This window comes from Giraffa tippelskirchi, chromosome 4, assembly GCF_054371585.1.
Source record: "Giraffa tippelskirchi isolate mGirTip1 chromosome 4, T2T-mGirTip1v1.2.pri, whole genome shotgun sequence".
Classification (NCBI taxonomy): Eukaryota; Metazoa; Chordata; class Mammalia; order Artiodactyla; family Giraffidae; genus Giraffa; species Giraffa tippelskirchi.
Window position 1 is genome coordinate 89,506,939 of NC_137278.1, and position 24,359 is coordinate 89,531,297.

General features: G+C 37.7%; 1 protein-coding gene across 10 annotated transcripts in view; it reads right to left on the reverse strand.

Moving 5' to 3' along the window:
• The window catches only part of EXOC6B (exocyst complex component 6B), a 760,794-nt gene that overhangs the window by 303,717 nt on the left and 432,718 nt on the right, over positions 1-24,359 (reverse strand). For 9 of the 10 annotated variants that reach the window (XM_081482978.1, XM_081482980.1, XM_081482979.1 and 6 more), the window contains 3 exons: positions 16,516-16,599; positions 13,620-13,666; positions 12,190-12,310 (listed from right to left, as the gene is read on the reverse strand). In XM_081482978.1, the coding sequence (XP_081339104.1) occupies positions 12,190-12,310; positions 13,620-13,666; positions 16,516-16,599 (252 nt within the window). The remainder of the gene's footprint in view (positions 1-12,189; positions 12,311-13,619; positions 13,667-16,515; positions 16,600-24,359) is intronic. The other variant, XM_081482984.1, reaches the window with a different exon arrangement.

Genomic DNA, 24,359 nt, shown 5'->3' on the forward strand with positions numbered 1-24,359 from the left:
GTCACTTCAGTCATGTCTGATTCTGTGCAACCCCATAGACGGCAGCTCACCAGGCTCCCCCGTCCCTGGGATTCTCCAGGCAAGAATACTGGAGTGGGTTGCCATTTCCTTCTCCAATGCATGAAAGGGAAAAGTGAAAGTGAAGCTGCTCAGTCGTGTCCGACTCTTAGCGACCCCACAGACTGTAGCCTACCAGGCTCCTCCATCCATGGGATTTTCCAGGCAAGAGTACTGGAGTGGGATGCCATTGCCTTCTCTGCCAATACCATGCAATTCACCCATTTAAAGTATATAATTCAATGTTTTTTTACATTTTAAAAAATATTTTTGCAGATAGCTGTAAATATAACCATAATTAATTTTAGAACATTTTCATCTCCTCAAAGAGAAACCCTGTGCCCCTTAAGCTATCACCTGCTTATTCCTCATACCCACTGTCAGCCCTAAGAGACCACTAATTTCTTTATGTTTCTGTAAACTGACGCCAACGTATTTTTTAAAAGTATTTGTGTCATTTATCCTTCAGTTCAAAAGAATATACAGTAGATCTGCAGATGAGAATTCCATTAAATTAATTTTCTCCATAGATATACACTTCAATCAGCACACCTGCAATGTGTCCTATTCTTAATGATAATAAGTATGACAGTATTCATGCCTGGAGAATCCCAGGGACGGCGGAGCCTGGTGGGCTGCCGTCTATGGGGTCGCACAGAGTCAGACACGACTGAAGCGACTTAGCAGCAGCAGCAGCAGCAGCATGATGAAGAAAACAGTGTATTTTCTTGCTGAGAGAGTTTTAAAGATTTATCATATTCTCAAATGTATCAGTCATACACAAAAAGAAGAACCACTGTTTTACAAAAAAAAAAAATTGGAAGAAATCTAAGTTTTCTATAAGAAACATAGCTTTTCCCAGGAAAAATAAAATTGGTGAAATTAGGGAAATAGACAGATATAAAATAAACAAAATCAAGGACTTCTCTCCCTTAGAATGACAGTAATACTGGTAGGTTAACAAATATGAGTGGGAAACAAATCTTCCTCAAAATAGTACCTGAAATAAACCATAAAATAGCAAAATTAGGACTTAGATAAGAACACACAAAAGACACAAAAGCAAATAGGTGAGACAAATACAAACACTCCCAGTGAAAAAATACCAGACACTGAAATAGGTCAATTACCTCCATTTAAATTTGCAGATTTACTGCATAATAACACTATGGTTCAGTTTTAGGGGGAGGTAAGAGGTAGAAGGGATATGACAAAGTGATTCTTGAATTAGTCTAGAAAAACAATGAGATAAACAGTATATTTTAAAAGAGTATATTATAAGATATATATGTCCTATAAAAAATAAAAGCATACTAACTCAAAGCCCTTAGTTCTTCATGTCTTTGCTCAAAAATGCCCTTGTAAGAAAGAAATTCCCATCCTATCACACACAAAATAAGATACTTTCCCCAATATTTCTTCTCTAGAAATCCCAATTATTCTTGCTTAGTTTTATTATCCTTCATGGAATTTATCAGTATTTGATGTTACATATTAATATTTATATTTATTTATTTAAGGTCTCTTTCTTACTAAAATACATGCAGTGTGTGAGGAGGAATTTGACTGTTTTATTCACTGTTGTATGCCCAGAATTTAAGAGGATCTAGTCAAGACTATGGTTTTTCCAGTGGTCATGTATGGATGTGAGAGTTGGACGGTGAAGAAAGCTGAGCGCCGCAGAATTGATGCTTTTGAACTGTGGTGTTGGAGAAGACTCTTGAGAGTTTCTTGGACTGCAAGGAGATCCAATCAATCCATCCTAAAAGAGATCAATCCTGGGTGTTCTTTGGAAGGTCTGATGTTGAAGCTGAAGCTCCAATACTTTGGCCACCTCATGCAAAGGGTTGACTCATTGGAAAAGACCCTAATGCTGGGTAGGATTGGGGGCGGGAGGAGAAGGGGACGACAGAGGATGAGATGGTTGGATGGCATCACCGACTCGATGAACATGGGTTTGGGTAGACTCCGGGAGTTGGTGATGGACAGAGAGGCCTGGTGTGCTGCAATTCATGGGGTCGCAAAGAGTCGGACATGACTGAGCGACTGAACTGAACTGAACTGAACTGAACTGAGTCAATGGTTGGCATTTAATATATAAATGAATGAAGTTTGTACTAGGCTAATGAATACATATAAAATCTCTATGAATATATGTTATTAAATCAGATATATATATATACACACACTACATTATGGTAAAGCTTTCTCCTTGCTCATTCTTAATTTCCATGAATTTTTCAGAGTTTAAGTTTACATTTCATATCTGTACAACACTCTGTGATACTTCCATTATTACAGCTGCACTAGGCATAATGCTGTTTGCAGCACAGTGCAAACTGCAATCTGGAATACATAATATCTAAACTTCTTACTGAAATGGAATATATAATTTAGCAATGTAGTAAAAATTTACAGGAACTTGGCATGAAAAATGACAAAAAATATTATTACCAAAAAAAAAGAAATTAAAACATATTATATCAGATGTAGTAATCAAATAACCATAATATACTGATTCCAGACATACAGAGAGGGGCTTCCCTGGTGGTCCAGTGGCTAAGAATCCACCTGTCAATGCAAGGTCCTCAGGTTCAATCCCTAGTTTGGTAAGATCGCACATGCCATGGAGCAACTAAGTCCATGTGCCACAACTACTGAACTTCACACATCTAGAGTCCATGATCCACAACAAAAGAAGCTACCACAATGAGAAACCCAAGCACCGCAATAAAGAATAGCCCCTATTCACAGCAATTAGAGAAACACTGCATCCAGCAATGCAGAACCAGTACAGTCAAAAATATTAATAAATAAATCTTTTTTTAAAAAGACATATAGAGAGAAGGAAGGGAGTGGGCAGGATTCAGAGCTTAGAAAGAGATCTTACTATATATATATAACATATTATTATATATGATTAAGGTGGTCTTCAACATATATGGGGAAAGGACAGATGTTAATGAACTGAACACTGTTCCCCGCAAAATTCATATACTGAAGTCCTAGCACCGGTGTAGCCTTCTCCAAAGAGAAAAGGCCTTGGAGAGATAAAGTCAAATGAGGTCATAAGGGTGAGGCCCTAATCTGACAAGACTAGTGTCCTTTTAAAAGAAGACAGTAGAATACATGCTGAGGAAAGGCTATGTGAAGACGCAATGAGAATGTGAGCATCTGCAACCCAAAAAGAGATCCCTGACCAGAAACCAACCATGATGGCATCCTAATCTCAGACTTGCAGCCTCTAGAACAGTGACAAACTAAATTTCTACTGTTGAAGTTACCCAATCTATATATTTTATTATGGTAAACCAAGCAGAATAAAACAACAGATTACCACAATACGGTTATTGGAGTGTGTATATATATGTATATATATATATATATATATATGTATGTATATGTATATGTAAATATACACACACACACACACACACACCTATACTGATGAGTTGTTTTACAATAATTAGAGTCCAGCCTCACACTCAATATGAAACTATTAGTTTGTGAATTATATGTTAAAAAAGCAACCATAGAAATACTTAAATTAAATATAGACAAATAATTATATTTCTTTGGAATAAGGAAAACATAAATAGTAAAGATAAAGATCAATAAATTTAACTGAATAAAAAATTTTAAACTTTTGTAAAGCCATGAAAAAGGACACCAAAGGTCAGAGACACATGAAAATAAGAAAATATTTACGATCAGACAATAAAATCTATTAAAATATATCAGACTAGAGATTAACATTCAGGTTAAAGTTAATGTTAAAAATTAACATACATGTGTTACTAATAAATACAAAATAAAATACAAAATATTAAAATACAAAATAAAGGCGACGCATATGAACAGGAAATTATAAGAAGATATATGAATAAAAAGCATGTGAAGAGATTTTTACTATCAGTATTAAAGAAAAATATTAAATTAAGATATAATTTCTGACATTGCTAGATTGGGAATGATTTTTTTTGTTTTTAAAAAAAACTTTCTGTGGAATAAAAGAAATAAGGAAATGGGAATTCTAATAGATGATGTTTAGTGTGCTAAATGGTTCAGTGTTTCTGTAAAACAAATTAGCAATATACATCCAGAGCCTCAGAAATACATAGACCCTTTAACTCACTACATTCACATCTAAGAATATATCCTAAGAAAAATCAATTGTCCAAGGATAAGTCATAAGAATATTTTAGTTCAGTTCAGTTCAGTCGCTCAGTCGTCTCCAACTCTTTGCGACCCCATGAATTGCAGCACTCCAGGCCTTTCTGTCCATCACCAACTCCCGGAGTCCAACCAAACCCATGTCCATCGAGTCGGTGATGCCATCCAACCATCTCATCCTCTGTCGTCCCCTTTTCCTCCTGCCCCCAATCCTACCCAGCATTAGGGTCTTTTCCAATGAGTCAACTCTTCGCATGAGGTGGCCAAAGTATTGGAGTTTCAGCCTCAACATCAGACCTTCCAATGAACACCCAGGATTGATCTCTTTTAGGATGGATTGATTGGATCTCCTTGTAGTCCAAGGGACTCTCAAGAGTCTTCTCCAACACCACAGTTCAAAAGCATCAATTTTGCGGCACTCAGCTTTCTTCACCATCCAACTCTCACATCCATACATGACCACTGGAAAAACCATAGCCTTGACTAGATGGACTTTTGTTGGCAAAGTAATGTCTCTGCTTTTAAATATGCTATCTAGGTTGGCCATAACCTTCCTTCCAAGGAGTAAGCGTCTTTTAATTTCATGGCTGCAATCACAATCAGCAGTGATTTTGGAGCCCCCCCCAAAAAAAGTCTGACACTGTTTCCACTGTTTCCCCATCTATTTCCCATGAAGTGATGGGACCAGATGCCATGATCTTAGTTTTCTGAACGTTGAGCTTTAAGCCAACTTTTTCACTCTCCTCTTTCACTTTCATCAAGAGGCTCTTTAGTTCTTCTTCAATTTTTGCCATAAGGGTGGTGTCATCTGCATATCTGAGGTTATTGATATTTCTCCTGGCAATCTTGATTCCAGCTTGTGCTTCTTCCAGCCCAGCGTTTCTCATGATGTACTCTGCATATAAGTTCAGTAAGCAGGGTGACAATATACAGCCTTGACATACTCCTTTTCCTATTTGGAACCAGTCTGTTGTTCCATGTCCAGTTCAAACTGTTGCTTCCTGACCTGCATACAGGTATCTCAAGAGGCAGGTCAGATGGTCTGGTATTCCCATCTCTTGAAGAATTTTCCACAGTTTATTGTGATCCACACAGTCAAAGGCTTTGGCATAGTCAATAAAGCAGAAATAGATGTTTTTGTGGAACTCTCTTGCTTTTTCAATGACCCATTGGATGTTGGCTACTTGATCTCTGGTTCCTCTGCCTTTTCTAAAACCAGCTTGAACATCTGGAAGTTCACGGTTCACGTATTGCTGAAGCCTGGCTTGGAAAATTTTGAGCATTACTTTACTAGCATGTGAGATGAGTGCAATTGTGCGGTAGTTTGAGCATTCTTTGGCATTGCCTTTCTTTGGGATTGGAATGAAAACTGACCTTTTCCAGTCCTGTGGCCACTGCTGAGTTTTCCATATTTGCTGGCATATCGAGTGCAGCACTTTCACAGCATCACCTTTGAGAATTTGAAATAGCTCAACTGGAATTCCATCACCTCCACTAGCTTTGTTCGTAGTGATGCTTTCTAAGGCCCACTTGACTTCACATTCCAGGATGTCTGGCTCTAGGTGAGTGATCACACCATCGTGATTATCTGGGTCATGAAGATCTTTTTTGTACAGTTCTTCTGTGTATTCTTGCCACCTCTTCTTAATATCTTCTGCTTCTGTTAGGTCCATACCATTTCTGTCCTTTATCGAGCCTATCTTTGCATGAAATGTTCCTTTGGTATCTCTAATTTTCTTCAAGAGATCTCTAGTCTTTCCCAATCTGTTGTTTTCCTCTATTTCTTTGCACTGATTGCTGAGGAAGGCTTTCTTATCTCTCCTTGCTATTCTTTGGAACTCTGCATTCAGATGGGAATATCTTTCCTTTTCTCCTTTTCTCCTTTGCTTTTCGCTTCTCTTCTCTTCCCAGCTATCTGTAAGTCCTCCTCAGACAGCCATTTTGCTTTTTTGCATTTCTTTTCCATGGGGATGGTCTTGATCCCTGTCTCCTGTACAATGTCACAAACTTCTGTCCATAGTTCATCAGGCACTCTGTCTATCAGATCTAGTCCCTTAAATCTATTTGTCACTTCCACTGTATACTCATAAGGGATTTGATCTAGGTCATACCTGAATGGACTAGTGGTTTTCCCTACTTTCTTCAATTTAAGTCTGAATTTGGCAATAAGCAGTTCATAATCCGAGCCACAGTCTGCTCCTGGTCTTGTTTTTGGTGACTGTACAGAGCTTCCCCATCTTTGGCTGCAAAGAATATAATCAATCTGATTTCGGTGTTGACCATCTGGTGATGTCCACATGTACAGTCTTCTCTTATGTTGTTGAAAGAGGATGTTTGCTATGACCAGTGAGTTCTCTTGGCAAAACTCTATTACCCTTTTCCCTGCTTCATTCTGTACTCCAAGGCCAAACTTGCCTGTTAGTCTAGGTATTTCTTGACTTCCTACTTTTGCATTCCAGTCCCCTATAATGAAAAGGACATCTTTTTTGTGTTAGTTCCAGAAGGTCTTGTAGGTCTTCATAGAACCGTTCAACTTCAACTTCTTCGGCATTACTGGTTGGGGCATAGACTTGGATTACTGTGATATTGAATGGTTTGCCTTGGAAACGAACAGAGATCATTCTATCGTTTTTCAGATTGCATCCAAGTACTGCATTTTGGACTCTTTCGTTGACCATGATGGCTACTCTATTTTTTCTAAAGGATTCTTGCCCACAGTAGTAGATACAATGGTCATCTGAGTTAAATTCACGCATTCCAGTCCATCTTAGTTTGCTGATTCCTAGAATGTCAACGTTCATTCTTGCCATCTCCTGTTTGACCACTTCCAATTTGCCTTGATTCCTGGACCTAACATTCCAGGTTCCTATGCAATATTGCTCTTTACAGCATCAGACTTTGCTTCTATCACCAGTCACATCCACAGCTGGGTATCGTTTTTGCTTTGGTTCCATCCCATCATTCTTTCTTGAATTATTTCTCCACTGATCTCCAGTAGCATATTGGGCACTTACTAACCTGGGGAGTTCATCTTTCAGTGTCCTATCTTTTTGCCTTTTCATACTGTTCATGGGGTTCTCAAGGCAAGAATACTGAAGTGGTTTGCCATGCCCTTCTCCAGTGGACCACATTCTGTCAGACCTCTCCACCATGACCCATCCATCTTGGGTGGCCCCACACGGCATGGCTTAGTTCCATTGAGATAGACAAGGCTGTGGTCCGTGGGATCAGATTAGCTAGTTTTTTGTAATTTTAGTTTCAGTGTGTCTGCCCTCTGATGTCCTCTCGCAACACCTACCGTCTTACTTGGGTTTCTCTTACCTTGGACATGGGGTATTTACTAGAATGTTAATAACAGCTTAAAAAACTTTATTTAAAAAGCGTATCAAGTGAATTAATTTTTAAAATGGTACATCCCTAAGGTGGAATATTATATAAATGCACATTAAAATTTATACAAATTCATTACCTATTAAGTGACAAATACAGCATGTTTTATTTAAAATATATATTGTGTTATCATGTATTCATACACAGAAAAAAGTCACTTCAAATTTACATATAAGACAGATAATAATTATGCCAGGGATCATGGCCAAATTCATTACTATTAATAATCAATATTTCCTATCTTTTATTAATCATGTTATCTTTGTATAATTTTTTATGTATTAATAACAGCATACCATAAAATGGAAGAAAGTAAGACATTTGAAAAATGATCCTAGGACAATGGATATAGTATGGCAAAAAAATAAAATGAGATTGTTTAATCATACCCTAAATGACATTAAGAACAGGTGGTAGTAAATACATAAATGTGTAAAAATCAAGCCATAAAATAGGTAAGAGACTTTTTTAGTTTCAAACAGGCAGAAACATTAAAAAAATACTTTTAAATATGACAGACTTTACTATGATGCAAGCATATAATGGTAAAAATGCCAGATAAAGTCCATGGACACATATAAGCAATGGGAGAAATTTTTAAATTAGATAAATATAAAATTAGTTATGTAAACATTTAACATTTCTAAATGCTAAAGAAGAAACTACCAAGAAAGAGGAGAAAATATTGCAACATATTCAGTAACAACATAACCTTTTCGGTTTCAAACTGATACATTAATCAATAAAGCTAGATTTAGAAAAGGCAGAAGAACCAAAGATCAAATTGCCAATATCCACTGGATCATAGAAAAAGAAAGAGAATTCCAGAAAAACATCTACTTCTGCTTCATTGATTATGCTAAAGCCTTTGACTGTGTGGAACAAACTGTGGAAAATTCTTAAAGGGATGGGAATACGACTGCCTTATCTACTTCCTGAGAAACCTGTGTGCAGGTCAAAACGCAACACAGAACTGGATATGGAACAACGGTTCCAAATTGGGAAAGGAGTATGTCAAGGCTGTATATTGTCACCCTGCTTATTTAACTTATGTGCAGAGTACATCATGAGAAATGCCAGGCTAGATAAAGCAAAAGCTAGACGCAACACTGCCAGGAGAAATATCAATAACTTCAGATACACAGATGACACCACCCTTATGGCAGAAAGTGAAGAGGAACTAAATTTCCTCTTCATGAAACTGAAAGAGGAGAGTGAAAAAGCTGGCATATAACTCAACATTCAAAAAACAAACATCATGGCATCCAGTCCCATCACTTCATAATAAATAGATGGGGAAACAATGGAAATAGTGACAGACTTTATTTTCTTGGGTTCCAAAATCACTGCAGATAGTGACTGCAGCCATGAAATTAAAGGATGCTTGCTCCTTGGAAGAAAAGCTATGATAATCCCACATAGTGTATTAAAAAGCAGAGACATTACTTTGCCAACAAAGGTCTGTCTAGTCAAAGCTATGGTTTTTCAAGTAGTCTTGTATGGATGTGAGAGTTGGACCATAAAGAAGCCTGAGTGCTAAAGAATTGATGCTTTTGAACCGTGGTGTTGGAGAAGACTCTTGAGAGTCCCTTGGACTGCAAGGAGATCAAACCAGTCAATTGTAAGGAAATCAATCCTGAATATTCATTGGAATGACTGATCCTGAAGCTAAAGATCCAATACCTAGGCCACCTGATGTGAAGAGATGACTCATTACAAAAGACGCTGATGCTGGGAAAGATTGAAGGCAGGAGGCAAAAGGGATGATGGAGGACGAGATGGTTGGATGGCATCACTGACTTAATAGACATGAGTTTGAGCAAGCTCTGGGAGATGGTGAAGTACAGGGAAGCCTGGCGTGCTGCAGTCCACGGGGTGGCAAAGAATCGGACATGACTCAGCGACTGAACAACAATGACAGACCCTACTACTTTAATTGCACAAAGGCATCTAAAGTAATCGCATCCAAAAGTAACTTATGACTTTCCCACTCTAAACCATCAATACCAACACTATCATTCCAAGGAAGGAAACCATAAACCTAGGCCCTGATACTTCTTTTAACCTTATCTCTTATATTTAGTCCATCACAAAGCATTATAAATCTTACTTGCTAAATATCTCTCAAACTCATCCACTTCTTTCCATTTCTACTATCACTTTTGTCCAGCATCATCATCTCTTGTCTGGAATACTAGACTAGCCTACCGATAACTGTCCTCCCCACATCCATTCTCATCCCTCATCCATTATTTAGCTAGAATAGTCTTTTAAAAATAGAAATCTGACCTTCTAACTCCAATTTACTCTACTCCTGTCCCAAACACACATATTCCACTTAAAGTAAGTAAAGTCGCTCAGTCGTGTCCGACTCTTTGTGACCCCATGGACTGTAGCCCACCAGTCTCCTCCGTCCATGGGATTTTCCAGGCAAGAGCACTGGAGTGGGTTGCCATTTCCTTCTCCAATATTCCACTTAACTCACTGCTTAAAGGGTCAGTTCAGTTCAGTTCAGTCGCTCAGTCGTGTCCGACTCTTTGCCATCCCATGAATTGCAGCATGCCAGGTCTCCCTGTCCAACACCAACTCCTGGAGTCCACCCAAACCCATGTCCATCGAGTCGGTGATGCCATCTAACCATCTCATCCTCTGTCGCCCCCTTCTCCTCCTGCCCCCAATCCTACCCAGCATTAGGGTCTTTTCCAATGAGTCAACTCTTCGTATGAGGTGGCCAAAGTATTGGAGTTTCAGCTTCAACATCAGTCCTTCCAGTGAACACCCAGGACTGATCTCCTTTAGGATGGACTGGTTGCATCTCCTTGCAGTCCAAGGGACTCTCAAGAGTCTTCTCCAATACCACAGTTCGAAAGCATCAATTCTTGGGCGCTCAGGTTTCTCTACAGTCCAACTCTCACATCCCTACATGACTACTGGAAAAACCATAGCCTTGACTAGATGGACCTTTGTTGGCAATGTAATGTCTCTGCTTTTTAATACGCTATCTATGTTGGTCATAACTTTCCTTCCAAGAAGTAAGAGTCTTTTAATTTCATGGCTGTAGTCACCATCTGCAGTGATTTTGGAGCCCAGAAAAATAAAGTCAGCCACTGTTTCCACTGTTTCCCCACCTATTTGCCATGAAGTGATGGGACCAGATGCCATGATCTTAGTTTTCTGAATGTTGAGCTTTAAGCCAGCTTTTTCACTCTCCTCTTTCACTTTCATCAAGAGGCTCTTTAGTTCTTCTTCACTTTCTGCCATAAGGGTGGTGTCATCTGCAAAGGGTCAAACAGGTCCTAAATAATGTGTAATCTTCCTATTTTTTTAATTCTTACTTCCTACCATACCTCCCTAGGGTTCTATGTCTTATGTTCTAACCACTTGGAACATTGTTCAATTTCCTTTAAAGTAGCTACACTCCCTTCAGTCCTAGATTTTAGACATGATATTTACCCTGGAACACTTGACAATGACTAGATAGAGACTTGTAGGGTTATGAATGACTTTTAAGCTTCTGGTTAACAAAATAATATGCATACTAGAACCATTTCTTGAAATATTTAAAATACCAAATTATCTTCTATTATTAACTTCTCACTATTGTTCCTCAAGCAGTTTCATACATAATAGTACCACAAAGTCCTTGCACTACTTTTCCTTATACCTAGTATGATCTTTTAACTGATCTTTGTACAAATACTGACTCCTTGATATTTAGATCTCAGAATGCCACATCAGATCAACTTATCAAAATCAGACACCTTGTTGTCCTAATATATCACTCTCTTTTAATTGCACTGCATTATCACTGTCTGATATTATTATTGATTAGTTTATTGGGAATTTCCCCAATCATAATACAGCTCTCTGAGAACAAAGTCCTTAGTCTTATTCATCCTTGTATTGCTATCATCAACATGTAATCCTTGTTCAAGAAATATTGAATGAATGAATAAATGAATAATTCAGAGCCAGGATTCTCTACCTGTAATAAAGTAGATTATCATTAAAAATTGATGCTATCATAAAACAGATCAATAGAGCATGGAAATTGAAAATCGGGCAACTTATTGAAATGTTATAGAGTAAGAATAAATCTGTGAACTCTAAACAAGTATTAATAGGCATTACAAAGGCAATATGGTATAGTGGCTAGGAACATGGGCTCTGCAGCCATAGTGTCAAGGTTCGAATCCAAGCTCTACCACTTATTGGGTGATATTGGGCTAGTTACTTAACCTCTCTGAGGTTGTTCTGCGGTCTACATGACAAATATAAAAACAGTATTTGCCTTAGAAATATGAAATATATATGCAGTACACAGTAATAATACAATAGCAATGCCTGAGACACAGAGAACAATCAGTAAATGTTAGCTGTTGTTTTCTTAATGCAATGAACATCCACCAAAGAGGGCTTAGCATTAGAGAACATGCAGTTTCAAGTGGTTACTTCCATACATCTTTCATGAATAAATGATACTCATAGGATGATTTTAAGCTGTAGAAGACTGAATACTGTAGAGACAATTAGCTTGAAGTAAAAATTTCTCTTGGGTGTCTTACATACCGAGTGAGTACGAAGGGCTGCGATGGTTTTTGAAAGTGCCATTTCCCACAGTTCATCAATGTAGGCTCTATTTACTAAGCCCTGTGTCGTATGTAAAATGTGATCTTCAACCACAAAAAAGCTAAGATTGAGGAAAAAAAGAAAGCACAGCTGTCAGAAAATAGTTTGATTACTATTTACAGCATCTCACAAACATTAAGAGCTGCCATTAAATTTGAAGGCAATACTAGTATTTTTTCTTAAAGAAAGCTATTCGGTATAACAAACAAAATCAGATTTATTAGACTTGGAATTATACCTTTGATCATGATATCATTTTAATCACTTCAATAGAAACTGGAATTACATTTGCATTAAATGTTAACCATGCTATCCTGGAATTTAAAAGGGAAGAAAAAAAATGTTTATAGATAAAGGAGACTAGTTTCACTACAGTAAAAACACCCGGCCATTAAAACATTTTACAAAAAACAACAAAAGTTAAAACACTCATTATTTTAAGAATCCAACACACAAAATATCAAAACAGGTCCCCTTATACAAAACTTTTTCATAAAAGTGTTGAAAAGATACAGCACAAAGGTAAAAAATACATACATATTTTTTAACAGTCTGCCATGGTGTCCTAATTTTTATGCATCTGAAATGTATCTTTAGTTATTTACCTAAATATTCATATCAATTAAAACAATTCTTTAAATAGAGAATTGTTCATGATAACATTTTAATAAAGTTATCAATTACATTACAACAATCTGAATTTGAAAAACAAAGAAATTTCATGGAACAATTTAACTTACTTCCCTTTTTTCACTACAAAGTCACTATTTTGCAATAAGAATAAGCTGCCTACATTTGGGAAGCTTATTGGGGAACTGCAATTCCACACTAGTATATATTCTCCAGATGAGGGTGGCAAACTATACAGTCCATGGAATAAATTTGGCACACTGCTTATTTTTATAAAATCTGTTTTATTGGAACACACCAATTGTGTCTCATGTACACATTGTCTATAGCTGTTTTTGTACTGCAACAAAGCTGAATAGCTGCAACAGAAACCTTTTGGTCTGCTGAACCTAAAACACATTACCATTTGGCTCTTTTAGAAAAAATATGCCAACATTTGTTGATTGCTTGGTTCTCTCTTAACAATAATGGAAAAGCAAAATATCACATACAATAAGGTTACAATTCAACATTATTCTTCCCTTCTCCATAAAAAGTATTCTCCAACAATATAATGTTTAAATGAATAGACATTCCTTTAAAATCATCAGATATTCAAAACCAAATCTTGTTTTAAGAATTTAAATAAAGAAAAGAAAAATAAATTCCCAAAGAACATTTGTTATACTTTTCCAAGTCTCAGGAAAAGTGTACAAACTATTGAAAGTATGTAAATTTAAGACACACACACAAATACCCACCCGACAATTTGATTAAAATACTTCCTGTAGCCGTCTAAAGTTTCATGCTACAAAAAAGCAAAGAAGAAAAAAGTTATTGTTTTTGTTTTGATAAAGAATCAGCTAATTAGTTTCTTAAGCCTCAATTCCCAAGACTATTAAGTAAATATAATAAGAGTACCTACGTAACTATGCCCCAACCACTAATGCTGAAAAAGCTGAAGTTGAACAGTTCTATGAAGACCTACAAGACCTTCTAGAACTAACAAGATATCCAAAAAAAGATGTCCTTTTCATCATAGGGGATTGAAATGCAAAAGGAGGACATCAAGACATACCTGGAATAACAGGTAAGTTTGGCCTTGGAGTACAAAATGAAGCTGGGCAAACAAAAAGCTTTTGCCAAGAGAACACACTGATCATAGCAAACACCCTGTTACAACAACAGAAGAGAAAGAGATAACTCTACATATGGACATCACCAGATGGTCAGTACCAAAATCAGACTGATTATATTCTCTGCAGCTGAAGATGGTAAAGCTCTATACAGTCACCAAAAACAAGATCAAGAACCGCTTGTGGCTCAGATCATGAACTCTTTATTGTAAAATTCAGACTTAAATTGAAGTAAGTAGGGAAAACCACTAGGCCATTCAAGTGTGACCTAAATTGAATCCCTTATGATTATACAATAGAAGTGACAAATAGATCCAAGGGATTAGAGCTGACAGACAGAATGCCTGAAGAACCAAGGACAGAGGTTCCTAACATTGTGTAGGAGGTGGTGATCAAAATCATCCCCAAGAAAAAGAAATGCAAAAAGGCAAAATGGTTGTCTGAAGAGGCCTTACAAATAGTTGAAAAAAGAAGAGAAGCAAAAGTCAAAGAATAAAGGGAAAAACATACTCAGCTGAATGCAGAGTTCCAAAGAATAACAAGGAGAGATAAGAAATCCTTCTAAAGTGAACAATGCAAAGAAACAGAGAAAATCAATAGAATGGGAAAGACTAGAGATCTCTTCAAGAAAGTTACCAAAGGAACATTTCATGCAAAGACAGGCACAGTAAAGGACAGAAATTGTATGGACCTAACAAAAGCAAAAGATATTAAGAAGAGGTGTCAAGAATACACAGAAGAACTATACAGAAAAGGTCTTAATGACCTGGATAACCATGATGGTGTGATCACTCACCTAGAGCCAGACATCCTGGAATGGGAAGTCAAGTGCACCTAAGGAAGCATCACTATGAACATAGCTAGTAGAGGTGATGGAATTTTAGCTGAACTATTTTAAATCCTAAAAGATGATGCTGTGAAAGTGCTGCACTCAATACATCAGCAAATTTAGAAAACTCAGCAGTAGTCACAGGACTGGAAATGTCAGTTTTCATTTGAATTCCAAAGAAGGGCAATGTCAAAGAATGTTCAAACTGCCTCACAATTGCACTCAAGTGAGGCTTCAACAGTATATGAACTAAGAATTTTCAGATGTCCAAGCAGGATTTAGAAAAGGAACCAGAGATCAAATTGCCAACATCAGATGAATCACAGAAAAATCAAGCAAATTGCAGAAACACATCTACTTCTGCTTCATTGGCTATGCTAAAATCTTTGACTGTGTGGATCAGAACAAACTGTAGAAAATTCTTCAAGAGATGGGAATACCCGACCACCTTACCTTCCTCCTGAGAAACCTGTATACAGGTCAAGAAGCAACAGTTAGAACTGGACATGGAACAATGGGCTGGTTCCAAATTGGGAAAGCAGTACATCAAGGCTGTATATTGTCACCCTGTTTATTTAACTTATATGCAGAGTACATCATGTGAAACACTGGGCTGGATGAACCTCAAGCTGGAATCAAGACTGTCGAGAGAAATATCAATAACCTCAGATATGCAGATGACACCACCCTAATGCCAGAAAGTGAAGAGGAACTAGAGAGCCTCTTGATGAAGGTAAAGAGGAGAGTGAGTGAAAAAGCTTAAAACTCAACATTCAGAAAACAAAGATCATGGCATCCAGTCCCATCACTTCATGGCAAATAGATGGGGAAACAGTGGAAACAGTGACAGACTATGTTTTCTTGGGCTCCAAAATCACTGCAGATGGGGACTGCAGCCATGAAATTAAAAGACACTTGCTCTTTGTAAAAAAAAGCTATGACAAATCTAGACAGCATATTCAAAAGTAGAGACATCATTTTGCCGACAAAAGTCTGTATACTCAAAGCTATTGTTCTTCCAAATCTTCCAATTGTCATGTACCAGTGTGAGTGGTGGACCATAAAGAAGGCTGAGTGTGAAACAATTGATGCTTTTGAACTGTGGTGCTGGAAAAGGCTCTTGAGATTCCCTTGGACAGCAAGGCGATCAAACCAGGCAATCTTCAAGGAAATCAATCCTGAATGGTCATTGGATGGACGATGCTGAAGCTGAAGCTCCAATACATTGGCTACCTGATGCGAAGCACTCACTCACTGGAAAAGACCCTGATGCTGGGAAAGACTGAGGGCAGGAGGCGAAGGGGTCGACAGAGGACAAGATGGTGGGATGGCATCACTGACTCAATGGACATGAGTTTGAGCAAACTTGGGGAGATAGTGAAACCCAGGGAAGCCTGGCGTGCTACAGTCCATGGGGTTGCAAAGAGTTGGACATAACTGGGTGACTCAACAACAAGCTACCTTCATAGGATTACAGAGAGGATAAAATGAGACAATACATATCTAGTATTTAGAAGAATGCCTGAAACAGCAATCAAGAAATGTTAGTTGCTATTTTCTTAGTGCAAGTCACATCCACCAAAAGTGGTCCCAGAATGATAATTTAGGGGGGAAAAAAATCACAAGTGGAAAATAATTAAAAGATATAGAAGAAAAATGAAAAAGGGAGAAAAATAAAAGTGGTTATCCTACCATGTTAGACGGAGGCTGGAGCACCAAACGAGCCTGTTTTCGCCTTTGTTTTCGGTAGTAGTTCTCAAATGTTTCCCGGGCCCCCTGTAAAACAAATGAAAGGAAATAGGCTGACACAATTGGGCCAACCATTCTAGTATTTCATGAGAAAAGAGAAGCTCCCAGGTCAGAAGCTAAGGCAGTCCCACATTTCTCACAATCTGTCATTTTAACAATAATAACCATTGAAAAAACAAAAATAATTATTAGAACTTACTGAACCTTACTTACAAATCCCAATAGAAATGGACACAAAAGATTATTCAGAGGAAACTGTCAGAACTCAACCTCCAAAAACACCAAAGTTGGTTTCTGAACTAGTTATCACAAATTTACAAGAAAAAAACAAACTAACATTCTTGTAGGTTATAGTAACAGTTGAGAAAATGATCCTTTAAAAAAAAAATCACAGAACATTCCAGAAGAAAATTCCAGAATAAAATCTAGTCTCAAATAAATCATGAGCAAGAGGCCAAAAGAAGGCAAGAAAAACACAGAAGTTGAGAATAACGTCTGTCTTCTCAGACAGAATATTATCTAGCACAGGATTAACACCAAGAAGGAAGAAACAAAGCCCTGTAACTTTTCATTTAGGGTTTTGGGGCTTAAACTGAAAGGTACTCTAGAAAACAAGAACTGATTTATATGCTCTATAACTGAGGTTGAATAGTGTCCTCTCGAAATTAATGTCCTTCCCCAGACCTCAGAGCATGACCATTTAGAAATAGTCTTTACAGGTGTAATTAGTTAAATGAAGATGCAGTCATAGTATAACAGGGTGACCCTTAATCTAGCACAACTAGTGTCTTCATAAGAAGAGGAAAATGCTATCTGGAGACAGCACAGGGAGAATTCAACACACAGCCACAAGCAGAGACAGGACTGATACTTCTCAACACCAAGGACTACCGGCCACCACAGAAGCTGCGGAGAGGCAAGGAAGGATTCTACCCAGAATCTCAGAGGAAGGACAGCCTCCTAACATCCTGATTTTGGATTTCTACTCTCCAAAACAGTGACAGAAGAAATTTCTCTTATTTTAAGCCACTGAGTTGTGGTACTTGATTATAACAACCCTAGAAACTGATATGAGCTCAAAACTTTTAAAACATGATGCTCCCCTATTATTAAACTCTACACGCAACCCAAGACTTTTCTAAATAAACAAAAGTAGAAAGGGAGAGACAGCATTGTACAGTGGTTAAGAGTACTGATTTTAGAACCAGATGAATTTATTCAAATCATGATCCAGCCCTTACTAACTATATAACTCATGTGCTCCGTCAGTCAGTTGTGTCTGACTCTTTCCAACCACATGGACTGTACTCACCAGGCTTCTCTGTCCAGGGGATTATCCCAGCAAGAATACTGGAGTGGGTTGCCATTTTCTTCTACAGTATAACTCATATGACTAGCTATATAATTTCCCTTTCATTAATTTAACTTCCACTGTTTAACTCTTTACTTTTCACTAGTAGACATGCTATGGCTTACTTATTTGTAGAGATGCCAACCTCCTGTGTTTGTTATAAAGATTATGAAGAGTTATAAAGCTTTTAGAATACTGTCTTGATAAATAATAACCACTATGCAAATACTTACTTAAAACATAAGATGAAATCAGTGATGAAAGTGAAAGCCCCACCCATGTGAAGATAAGGTTTACTGTGGAAGCGTTAGTCATTTCAGTCATGTCTGACTCTTTGCGACTCAGTGGACCATAGCCCGCCAGGCTCCTCCGTCCAGGCAAGAATATTGGAGTGGGTAGCCATTCCCTTCTCCAGGGGATCCTCCCAACCCAGGGATTGAACACAGGTCACCTGCACAGAAGGAAGATTTTCCATGTACTATCTACCTTCAGTTTTTTTCACCTTCCCAAAAGTCTGAAGAGTCTTATTCAACATGACTTCTTTGTTATCCTTAAACTGGAAATGCTATTTAAGGTACTAAATCATGCACATTCGATAGTGTAGCTCAGTGGTTGGTGAATGTTTTCTGTAATGAGCAAAAATAGTAAATAGACTTTGTTGAGCCATGCAGTCTCTGATGCAACTACTCAACACTGCTGCTGTAGTATAAGGGCAGTCATAAACAATATATAAATGAGTATGGCTCTGTTCCAATAAAACCTTATTTGTAGAAACTGAAATTAGAATTTCACATCATTTTCACCTATCATAAAATATTAGTCCTCTTATGATTTTTTACCCATCATTTGAAAATGTAACAGTTCACAAAGTCATACAGAAACAGGCACTATAACGGACTTGACACAAGAGTCATGGTTTGACGACACTTGGTGTAGCTTAAAATCAAATATTTTAACACACTAAGGTTTTGACAACCATATACATCCGAATTTTTCTGTCTGAAAAATGAAAACAAACCTTAAGACAGCTATTTCAAGACTTTTTTAGTCCATAAGTTAGTGAGGTAGCAAATAATTATATTTAAGAAATAAGAAGTGGAAACTGCCTGTTGGTTTGTTAAAGTTTTTCCCTACTTGTCACCATTTTCCAGCATAGTGGTATTATTAAAGGTCAATTTCCTTTTGTACACAGTGAAGGACTTTTCATTTTAAGGTCAACAGCCCTGAAAGGTCCTTTATTATGTTAGTGTGACATTACACTTTCAACATACTTTTGAGCCAAGATACACTTAGATGAGAATTTAGGGAAAGCCTTGTTAATTAGGACACAGCATACTAACCAGGACTTCCCGGGTGGCTTAGTGGTAAAGAATCTGCCTTCAATGCAGGAGCTGCAGGAGACACGGGTTCGAACCCTGGGTCGGCAAGATCCCCTGGAGGAGGAAATGGCAACCCACTCCACTATTCTTATCTGGAGAACCCCAAGGGCAGAAGAGCCTGGCAGGCTACAGTCCATAGGGTAGCAGAGTTGGACACGACTAAAGTGACTTAGCAGTAGCATACTAATTTAATTATTTGTCATAAATGATAGAAAATAAACTAGATGAAATTCTATATAAAAACCAAATCATGAATTTATACTTAATTCTAAACTATATACATTATGTTTTTTAATACAATTAAAACATAAGAAAAGACCAATTTATGTAATAGGTCTGGCTTCTTCATTTACAAAATTGAGTTAGATTTTAGATTTTCCCTAGTGGATGTTAAATAAATTCACCTCTGATTTTTCTATTTCCTTTGCCAAGTTTGTCAACTCAATGCTTATAGGAAGAAATTGAGAAATAGATGTCTGCCCAATACAGCTGAGTAATTGAGGAAGTGCCTTCCTATTCACAAATAGGTCAATTCAGTTCAGTTCAGTTGCTCAGTCGTGTCCAACTCTTTGCGACCCCATGAATTGCAGCACGCCAGGCCTCTCTGTCCATCACCAACTCCCGGAGTTTACCCAAACCCATGTCCATTGAGTCAGTGATGCCATCCAACCATCTCATCCTCTGTCGTCCCCTTCTCCTCCTGCCCCCCATCCTACACAGCATTAGGGTCTTTTCCAATGAGTCAACTCTTCGCATGATAGACAATGCACAATAGAGTCCTGCCTCTTGGGCCTCAAGCTCCTTTAATGACTCAAATGAAAAAAACAAAACACAAACCAAAAAAAGTCACCTGAAAAGCTAATAAAGGTATAAACAAAAAGATACAAAACAACAAGAAGCCAAGGTAAAAGTTGTTTTCTTTTTCATTTTATGTCTTCAGAATGACAGTGCTCCAAAGACTATACAATAATTAATGAATTAATACATACAATGTCACAGAAAAATCAGTTACAAAGTATATAAAGTGCTTACCATGTGAAAGACACTAAAAATCTCCTCACTGAATTTATAGTCTACAGTGGAAGACTAGAAATTAAACAAGCAATTATATTAAAATAAACTATAAAATCCTATGGATTAGAGTGTAATGTATAACTGAGTGTGTGTGTGTACGTGTGTGTGTGTATGCATGCACATGACTGGGGAGGGATACATGTTAGAGAAAGATTCTTAGGAAGAAAATAACATTTATACTCATAATTGAAGAATGACTCTTAAGAATAAGCCAAGTAAACAGAAAGGGGTGGGGGTGGGGGGGAATGTTCCTTGTAAAGACAGAGAGATTCAATGAAAAAAAGATATCACACATTCCATGAACTGAAAGTTCTTCACAACTGGAACTTCAAGGTGTAAGGGAGAGGTATGACAGGAGACAAGGCCAGGGGACTTTGTAAATCATGATAAGATATTTGGACTTCAACTCTAGTTTTAGACACCTGGAAGCTGTCATGTAGTAAGCAGAATGAAGGAAGGGGAAATTAGCTACAAAAGGATTAGACTCTGACATATACTTAAAGAGGCACAGGCCAATTGGATATATGTGGTAAAGGATATGAAGGAAAGAAAACTGACATGAGATTTCTAACCTAGGTAACTAGTTTGGCTGGTGGTGTCACTTAATAAGAGAGGAATTAGGAGGAAACACAGTCAATTATTATTCATGGATTCCTAATTTGCAAATTTGCCTGCCGGCTAAAATTTATGTGTAGCCTCAAAATCAAAACTCTTGGCACTTTCATAGTCATCCACGGACATACACAGAGTGGTAAAAATTTTGAGTTGCCTGATGCACGTGTTCCTATATATATATATCCAGATCTGAAGAAAATAAAAACACTAATTCAAAAAGATATATGCATCCCATTGTTCACAGCAGCACTATCTGCAACTGCCAACATATGGAAGCAACCTAAATGTCCATCAACAGATAAGTGGATAAAGAAGATATGGTAAATATATACAGTTGGATATTAGTCATAAAAAAGAATGAAATTCTGCCATTTGTAACAACATAAATGGACCTAGAGAGTATTATGCTTAGTGAAGTAAGTTAGACAAAGGAAGATAAATACTGCATGATATCACTTATGTGCGAAATATAAAAAAATAACTGAATATTCAGTTCAGTTCAGTTCAGTCACTCAGTCGTGTCCTACTCTTTGCAACCCCATGAAGCGCAGCACGCCAGGCCTCCCTGTCTGTCACCAACTCCTGGAGTCCACCCAAACCCATGTCCATCGAGTCGGTGATGCCATCTAACCATCTCATCCTCTGTCGTCCCCTTCTCCTCCTGCCCCCAATCCTTCCCAGCATTAGGGTCTTTTCCAATGAGTCAACTCATCGCATGAGGTGGCCAAAGTATGAGTTTCAGCTTCAACATCAGTCCATCCAATGAACACCCAGGACTGATCTCCTTTAGGATGGACTGGTTGGATCTCCTTGCAGTCCAAGGGACTCTCAAGAGTCTTCTCCAACACCGTAGTTCAAAAGTATCAATTCTTCGGCGCTCAGCTTTCTTTATAGTCTAACTCCCACATCCATACATGACTACTGGAAAAACCATAGCCTTGACTGGACGGACTTGAAGTCTGAAGTACTGAAGTATTGAAAGTATTGAAACTCCAATACTTTGGCCACCTGATGCGAAGAGCTGACTCATTTGAAAAGGCCCTCATGCTGGGAAAGATTGAGGGCAAGAGGAGAAGGGGACGACTGAGGATGAGATGGTTGGACGGCTTCATCGACTCGATGGACACGGGTTTGGGTGGACTCCGGGAGGTGGTGATAGACAGGGAGGCCTGGCGTGCTGTGGTTCATGGAGTCGCCGAGTCGGACATGACTGAGCAACTGAACTGATACTGATCATATTATACATATTCTTTTCACTGATTTTTCCAGGCAAAAATCTTTTCCAGAACATCATAATCCAGTATGATCCACTTTTATTGCAGAACACTGTTCCAACTGCCTTTCTTCAAACACATGCTACAGACTGTCATACAAATGCTGGAACAAACACGGGTTATGAATAAATGTTTAAAAATTAAAACACAAGTGATGACTTTGAATTCCCCACGTGTCTAGACTTGTCTGAATATAAACATAAAAAAAAAAAAAACCACAGTATTGTCACTCAGTGTGGGCAAATGAGTAAGACCTTTGTTTTTGTATATAAATAAAAGTGATGAATTTCATTGCTAACAAAGCTCAAAGTCAAATTATAATTGCTATAGTAGGTCACACCAGAAATCAAATAAGTCAGGATCATGTGATCCTTGCTCTTAGTGGGAAAAGAGAAGGCCATATGAAATACCTTTCCTGAATTTCTTTCCTTCATAAAAGGTAACAATGTATCCTATATGCAGAAACATCCTAAACATTTCATACAATTACTGATCCCCAGGTCTCTGTCAGTGGAAACACGTCCAGTTTCATAGAAAAAAAAGCTTATGCTGGGACGATACTTCCTCATAGGGGCAATATGTCTACATAACACAAAGAGGAACAGACCTTCTATTTTCTTTATTAAATATTTACTATGCCATTATTTGGTTAAACAGCTCTTCATCTAGTGCATCTTCCATGGTAGAGACTGATATGAGGTTCACTGGAGACTAGACGGAATCCTTCCCATCCATCACAACAAAACAAAGTGAACCCTTGGACTGAGAAACAACTATAGACAAGTATGAAGAGAACAAGAGAGAGAAATAGAAGAAGGGAATCACATATAAGATTCTTCCGGCTTTGCCTACAGGAAGCAATATTTCCATTTGGTCCTGAGCAAAGCCTATAATTTCATTACCCTGACTGCAGCTGGAGAACACCCTTTTAACTGTCCCAGCATCCAAGTGAAGACAAGTTTATTCAGAGTGTTTTAAAAAAAAAAAAACACCTGAAGCTATTTTAATTTGCTTCCATGTGAAAAGGGGAGCACATATCACAGGGCACCGTAATGACATTCAGCAGGATATTACACTTCACCATATGGCTAATTTGCACAGCAGGCCCAAAGCAGGATTTTCTTTCATTAGAAGTGACTTAAAGATCAGACTACAGAAACACATGAAAAGAACAAACCCAAGATGTCCCCTTAAATCTAGAAACATTCATTTGATCATCTGATTCTCAGATGTAAAAGCCCATTCACATAGTTCTCATGGCAACATTATTCAAGAGTTGTGAAAGTAGTATTGTGTCACAGCTCCACTTACCTACATTATGGCTTTGAAAAATGTCTAAAATTCAAGAACCACAACTGTCCAGAATATAGATGTGGAAAGGATAATTGCTCTGGTAGATAACTTACCATGAAAAAAACAAAAAAAACGTTACTTTCTAAATGCCCCGATTCTTGATGTTACTCACTTAGCCTACAGAGTAAATCTACATAAACTTCTGACCCTTTTTGAAGAGCAGCGGCAATCTGATGTTCTAACAGAATCCTGTTTATTTTTAAGATGCCCCTTATAACTTATGTTTGTCTTGGCATTTCCTCTTTCTGCCATACCCCACGTCTGAGCCATAGAAAAGAACATCCCCCTCCGGGAATGACAGAAGTCTACAGAATTTTTAAAAAGAAAGAAATCTAATATCTAATGATTATGGATAGTTGGGTCTGTGCTTTTGAAGAAAGTAAACATTATGATTAACAATCTTGGACTTTGTAATTAGCTTCCCCTCTTCCATGAGAGAGTGTTAATTTATTAAATATTTTAACAAAGAGCCTTTTATTATTAGATTCAGTTTGGCTGCCTCCTTTCATAGCATTACCAATTACAACCAATAAAGCTGTAATTGATGACTACTTTTTATAACCTTTGACCCAAGATGATAAACAGTTGTACCTTAGAAGCGAAAGGGTAAACCTCAAAGGGAACAGTGTCTTAATCATGCTTAGCAAACCAAACTGCTTAAAATTACAACCTACCTACCTGGCTAGAACAGAAACCCAGACTTCCTCTATGACTAAGGTAATTGATCAGGAAAAGACTTGG